The sequence below is a fragment of the Sceloporus undulatus genome, chromosome 8 (assembly GCF_019175285.1).
Source record: "Sceloporus undulatus isolate JIND9_A2432 ecotype Alabama chromosome 8, SceUnd_v1.1, whole genome shotgun sequence".
Classification (NCBI taxonomy): Eukaryota; Metazoa; Chordata; class Lepidosauria; order Squamata; family Phrynosomatidae; genus Sceloporus; species Sceloporus undulatus.
The window spans coordinates 21,701,044-21,708,366 of NC_056529.1; the positions used below are offsets into that span (position 1 = coordinate 21,701,044).

The 7,323-nt window shown below is 43.7% G+C and overlaps 1 protein-coding gene across 1 annotated transcript in view; it reads right to left on the minus strand.

Moving 5' to 3' along the window:
* CDH15 (cadherin 15) overlaps positions 1-6,372 on the minus strand; it is a 20,689-nt gene extending 14,317 nt beyond the window's left edge. The window contains exon 1 of the mRNA XM_042438718.1: positions 6,262-6,372. Coding sequence (XP_042294652.1) covers positions 6,262-6,321 — 60 coding nt within the window. The 5' untranslated portion in view covers positions 6,322-6,372. The remainder of the gene's footprint in view (positions 1-6,261) is intronic.
* Positions 6,373-7,323: the final 951 nt, after the last annotated feature.

Here is a 7,323-nt window from a genome sequence, read left to right on the forward strand (position 1 = left end):
ATAATAATAATAATAATAATAATAATAATAATAATAATAATAATAATAATATATTCCCCCACCTCTCCCACTGGATGGAGGTGGCTTACAGTCAGAATAAAATACAGTATAAAATGCACCATACAGTTGTAAACTATATCCCATGATCCCCTCCCTCCCACCAGACCATGAAACTATCCATTAAAACAGACAGCAAACAGTCCAAGGCCATGATAGAGAGAGGGGTCATTTTTGGGTGTTCTGCATAATAATCCGCATCCATGAGACCAAAAGTGGGTTAATCAGGGAAGGCCTGATTATCTTATTATATCATTTCATTTTACAGTCAGCCTCCACATCCGCGGATATATATTTTTAAATCTACAGATTCAACCAAACCGCTGCTTGGAAATGTTTTTTTAAAAGACTTACATAAACCCCACAAGAAAACCATTTTCGATATGGAGACAAACTCAAGGGCCCACTGTGAGTCCATCCACACTGCAGAAATAATCCAGTTTCGCACAGCTTTAATTGCCGTGGATCAACGCTATGGGATTCTGAGATGTGACGTTTTTGTTGCGGCACCAGGGCTCTCTAACAGAGAAGGATAAATGTCTCACAAAATTACAGACTCCATAGCATGGAATTGCCAGGGCAGTTAAAGCGATGTCAAGCTGGATCATTTCTGCTAATATTTGGAAACCATTGGGGTCCAAAGTGGCTTTGCACAAGGGCCTGTAGTGGGGTGCATATACAGTATCCACCTTTTATTGTGTTGCTGTTCTTGTGAGCCTTCAAGTCATTTCAGAGTAATGATGACCCTAATGCAGACCTATCCTGGCATCTTTTGAGGTTGAGGAATTTATCTCGTGCAGAAACTGGATCAAAACTGGATTTAAAATGGGGAAATCCTGCAAAAAGTGGCACCGTTTTCACATGACGTCTGGCATTAATGCGCACAAAAAGTGGACAAATCCCGCAAAAGAGGGATTGTTTTCACACGACGTCGGGAACATTCAGCATTAATCTGGCATTAACCTGCACAGAAAGTGGACAAAATCAGCTGCGTCATGAGAAAACAATCTTTCTTTTTGTGGGATTTTTCTGGGATTTAAATCCCGTTTCTATACGGGATTCAGGCACTTAGCCTCTCATGTGATAAACTCCTGAGAGTGCTTTGCTGTGGTGCCACAACCAACTACAATTCTCAAAACCCCACAGCACTGAGCCGGGGCAGTTAAAGTGGTGTCAAACCGGATGGTTTCTGCAACGTGGATGAGGCGAAAGGCTCTTGTTGCTGGCTCTTGTTCTGGCTACGGTTGCAAGCCTCTTGTTGCTGTCTGGGTGCTGGCATTCATTTGCAAGAGGGCAGCTGCGTGGCATTCCTCCTGGTAACCCTAGACCCCTTTTTGGCTGGGCAACAGCTGCGTCTTGTGGGGTTTGCAAGGAAGGGTCCCACAGGAGCCATGCAGGAATTCAAGGGCAAATTGGCCAAACCATTTTGGACACTTTGAGGACACAAAAAGGGGGACACATTTATGCCAAGGACAGAGGCGCAATCTCTCTGGATACTGCATTTTTAAAAATCCTCTGGCTACTTTATTTTGGATACATATTCTCTATTTGTATTTGTTTCTAATTTTTTACTTTTTCCTTTGGCTGCGGTACTGTATTTATTCTTTGGCTACTGTCTTTATCTTTTCATTTTTAGTTTTCCTTTGAGTACTGTAGTTATTCTTTGGATACTGTATTAATTCACAGGATAAACTCCCAATCGCCTTCGTAACTCCTAAGAAAGGCCTTGCAAGCATCCCAAGGGTGATAAGAGTGGGGCCAACGTCCCAAACCCTTTGGCTATGATTGTGGGGTTTGGGGTGATGGAAAGGAAAGAGGTCTGGGAACATGGCCCCGATCCCCTTCCCCTTCCTCTCTCTGCTTCCCATGAGGACCCCAGTTCTGTTTTTGGAAGGCCGGAGATGGCCGCACCGTCCAAAGCGACTGGCCTTCCCATCCCAAGGGAGTTGGCTGCAGCTTCCGACCGTCTCATTCCTTCCCTCTGAGATCTATTTTTGTTTCCGTTCCGAAAGAATTGGCTTTCCTCCTCCTCCTCTTTTCCCACACAGAGTTGCATTCTGGACCCTGTGCGTCCATCCACCAGTTTCCAAAAGGAATCCTGTCCCGCCAATTTGTTAGCAGATCCCACCAGTATAAACCAGCATCAGCTAATTCTAGTATGGAGGCCATGAATCCGCTCCTGGTTCTAGTCTGAACTGTGAAGGAGCTCTCCAAAGCAGTTCATCAATCCCCAACCCAGACTTTCGGCACCCAGATTTAAACATTCTTTTTAAAGAAAGTGTTTTTAGAGAAAGAAATACGCACCTTCTTTAAAAAAAGAAAGACTTCCAAAATCCAAAGCAGAGTCGTTTTGCTGTCTCTTAAACATCCTTCTATTACGAATTAAACATCATCCTCTCTTACCATTTGTTGCAATTATGTATGTATTTAGGCGGTGTGTTTATGCATGTTATGTTATGTTATGTTATTGTGTATCACTTGAAGTTTATTGTTACACTTTGTATTATGTTTTGAATCTTTTTAAGTTTTGGTGGTCATTGACCGAATAAAACATATTCATTCATTCATTCATTCATTCATTCATTCATGTTTACATGTAGTCTATGGTTATCAGTCTGTAGGTGTTTTTATGTTTTTAAAGCAATAAAGACTTATATTATTATTATTATTATTATTATTATTATTATTATTATATTAATATCTTGCTTTTTCCCCAAAACTAGGACACAGAGCAGCTTACAAATTAAAATGGTGCAATGATTCTATGATTCTAATTAAAAAAACATATCAATGTGCACATTAAACTAGCACTAAACTAGTACAATATGAACACATCACTCATTCAAAGAATAAAATGCAATCGAAAGGCAAAAGCACGTCACTTTATGCATCATGCGGCTTTCTTATTTTGCACCAGTAAAACACCTTTATCTTCCAATTGTTAGTTACACCTTCATTACAAAATTGGGATTACAGGCAACAGGTAAATTTCAACGTTGCATTTATGGAGACAGCATTAATTTCGAATCAGACCCAAATGTGTCCTTCGGCCAAATGTGACCCCAGCCCTTTCCTCTCCATCTCTCCCTTGTTTCCCCCTTGAAATGTTAGACGCATCCCAGCCCTGAATTCCACCGCAGCAGGTGGCGCACCATGGATGCTCAGCCCCAAACTCCTGCGCATGGAAGAATGCCACATTCCCTCCGCAGTGAAAGAGGATACCCTTCTTCTTTCCAAGTGACCCACATTGTGTGTGCATGTCTCTCTTTATGGGGAAACTGGGGTTGCGGGGCTGGGGGATTTGGATGCGGTTGCTATTTTGTGGGGAAGGGAAGCAGCCCAGGAGCATAGCCTCCAACGTTTCGTAGATGCAGACTTGATCGTCCATCTTGATGGGGAAAAGTTGTTAATGAAGATGAACAGACAAACTAAGAGAGGCTGCAGCAGTTTGCTTTTGCTGAAGGCTACAGGAAAGGGCAGGTTTTTGACCCTTTGCTCTTGCTGAGTTAATGGCATGCAAGATACTTGTGCACTTTGGAATAATAATAATAATAATAATAATAATAATAATAATAAGTTAGATTAGTTAGATTAATTATCTTAGGGTATATTTTAATTTATGATGTTGATATTGTGGATTTTGTCCTTTGTATTTTTATATATGTGTATGTGTATGTGTGTGTGTATATAAAGCGGGATATAAATTATTATTAATATAATAATAGTAATAACTTATTTAATAATAATGGTTTTAAAGCAATCAAGACGATTGATCCATCAAATCTCCTTATCATTTTGCAGCAATAAACTGAGGACAAAGGGAGTAAGACGGAGGAGGACATCTTAAAAGGAGATGAAAAAGTGGGAAGGCAGATCATGAATCAGAGGCTGCATCCACACTTGGGAAATAACCCGGTTTGGTGCTGCTTTAACTCTGTCTGGCTCAAGGCTATGGAATTCTGGGAGTTGGACTTTGTTGTGGGGCCCAGAGCAAAGCTCTGCTCCGCTCCGGGCCCACAACAAACTCCAACTCCTAGAATTCCATAGCCTTGAGCCAAGGCAGTTAAAGCGGTGCCAAACTGGGTTATTTCCCCAGTGTGGATGCAGCCAGAATTGTCTCTGACAAATTGGTACAGATGGAGGGGAATGCAGAAGATGCTTTTGCTATTAGATGCAAGAGAAGGTTCGCAGATTCCACAGAGCTCCATAGAAAAAACCCAGAGCTTGTGAAAGTTGATTTTTTGGACTATAGATGAGATCCTGAAGGAGATGGAGCACATCATGGAACCTCATGGCAGTTGCATAACTTTGCCCTTTCGGTGAATTGTGATGTGGCACAGTCACTCCCCTCCGCCACGCACCGGATGCCATGTGCATGCCATGCACATGGACATCCAGGCACAACACACGCAGAGGTCTCCTTTTCTGTACAGCTGTTCTGCATTGGATATAATGCCCAACGCTTTCCATAGGGGAACTCATACACGTGTGAGACACCAACAGGGACAAAGAGCTTTAGAAAGATCTATCCTATCCCCCCATTTGCAAAGAGGACACATTTCTTGAAGGGGAACAGCCAACTTGGTGTTACTCAGTGAGCTTCTTCGCAATGCTCAAAATGGATCCTCTCTGGAGAGAAGGTGGAAATGTAGGGCATGTCCTGGAAAAGGAGGGCCTCTGGTCAGCCTGAGCTGATAGGGATAGAGACACATCCCCAAACTTGTTCCTGGGCTCATTCCAGCATCTCCCTCCAAATTTATCCATTTGCAAGGCCTGCTGTGCTCCAAAGTGGAGCTAATGTGAGCCACATGGAATGCAAGGTTCCTGTCTCCATTAGCCACCGGAGTGGGTTGCATTTTTATGCTCGCAGCTGTCCAGGACGGAGATTTCACGCTATTTTCTCCATTCAAAAGGCAGCTGGCAGGAAAGGGAGGAGGGAACCCTCTCTGGTCACCGTTGAAGAAATGGGGCACAAGGATCCAATGGCTTGCTGGCCTAAGTCTAACAAAACACAAATACCATATATACTCGACTATAAGTTGACCTCATGTATAAGTCGAGCACAGGTTTTGGGGCCAAAATAATAGATTTTGATATGACGCATGGATAAGTTGAGGGTAAAACTTAGCGTCATGTAATGAAAGATGTAACGGTTGAAGCAAAGGAAAACAATGCTAAAGAGCTTACAAAATTCCAGCAGCCATAACTATTTGTGCTCAAACTAAAGGCTGGATGGATGAGGGAGTGGAAGGGGGTCAGTGCTTCCAGGGCAGTTTAAACTCTTGCCTTTCACCTTATATATATATATATATATGAGTTAAAGTACAGTGGACCCTTCCCTTATACAGAGGATCCATTCCAGACACACACACACCCCGCGCGCAAGGGAAATATTGCATATGATCAAGCCCCATTAGAAGTAATGGGGTTTATGCCCATGGCGCGCCACGTGGCATGCACTGCGGGCACCCCCCATTATGTCTTCCTGGCATGCCGAGGCTTCTTCCAATGCGGGCTTCCAGCATATGCTGGAAGCTGCGTAAGCTGCACCCTCCTGTAACGCGGGCGCATTGTACAACACTTACCCATGGATAAATAGACTCCAGTTTTTTGGGTCCGTTTTTTTAACCTAAATTTGTAGACTTATACATGAGTAGACACAGTACTCCTATTGAGTGAAACACAGTGACAGTTGCAGAATATAATGTGCAAAAGTAACGCAGGGTTCTTCCCTCAAGCGCCACTGTCCCTAGGCAAGGTCTATGGCAATCCAAGGAGAAAGCAAGAACCCAGTTTCAATTCCCAGCCTTAGCTAGCAAAGCAAGAATCAAAGGAGAAGGTACCCTTTGGCACGTGCAAAGTGTTTTTCTCTTTGACTCAGCTGCAGGGATTCTGTATTTTTGTAGTTTGTGGGATTCTGACAGGGAGACCAATAAACTCCTAGCACTCCTCTTTGCTGTGTTAGTCTGGAAAGCCAGTATGCAAAGGGATCTTGTAGCCCCCTTTGAGAAGTTGGTAGCATGGGCTTCTCTAGACTTGAGCCCTACTGAGGAAGGAGGCTCAAGTCTAGGAAAGCTCATACTACCAACGTCTTTCTTTCCATTAGTCCCAAAGGTGCTATACTTAAAATGTCACGGTGGTGCCCTCATTTTGCCCCTTTCGTAGCCATACCCCCAAGGGACCCCTGCCCTGCCCTAGACTTACCTGTATGCCAAGGGCTGCCAGGAGATAACAGATAAGGAAGGAGAAGGGGAAGGTGCCCATCACGTCTGCAGCCTTTGGGCCAGCTGAGCATGGGATGGTCTCCGTCCTGTTTGCTTCCTCACACTCCGAATGAGAGAGTGGCTCTCTTTTGGACAGGGAGCTAAAATAGCTCAGCCGGGCCTCTGTGACAGACAGCACATGTGTTGCGCTGGGGCCTGGGAGAGGAAGGCCGGGGGACGGATGCGGCTTGGAGGGCCTGGCTTGCATCTCTCCCCCTCCAAGATGCTCACATCCACTCCAACACAGACCCATAGCCCTGCTTTGAGAAAGGACTGAGGCTGCAGAATTTGCACTGGGAGCACTGACTCCCAGGAATCAGTACCAAACCCAGTGATGGGGGTCAGACAGAGAGAGAGAATGAGAGAGAGGTGGGCTGAAAGATGGTCTTTCTCCCCACCTGGGAATAATAATAATAATAATAATAATAATAATAATATACCCCACCCACCCACCATAACCAATAAATCATAATTATAAACAGTAACAATAAAACCCCTCTACTCTTTCATCCATTAAGAGTAAGCACAAAGAGTTATGTCTGCTGGAATTTGGTCAGATCTTTGACATTGTTTTGCTTTGCTTCACCCTTTAGATTCTTTGCTTTCTGCTCCTATGTTTTACCTTAGACTTATTTCTATGGGTCGTATCAAAATCCATAATTTTGGCCCCAAAACTTCCCCTCGACTTATACACGAGGTCGACTTATAGTTAGGTATATACGGGTATCCTCCCCAGTATACCATCTTTACTAAGGACTGAAACAACAAAATGCAGGCACCTGACTAACTTCTCCAAGGGTTTTCTTTTTCCCCTCCTGTTTGGTTTGTAACACTTTGCCTGATGAAGAAGAAGCCCATGGAGCTTTGAAAGCTTCCAACAAGTCTATTGTGTGTATTTTGGTTGGCCAGTAAAGGTATCACTGGTGGTTTTTGGTCTGGATTTGTTAAATGGCCAACACAGCTACCCCTGAATGTTTTCTAAACAGGATACACAGGTAGGTAA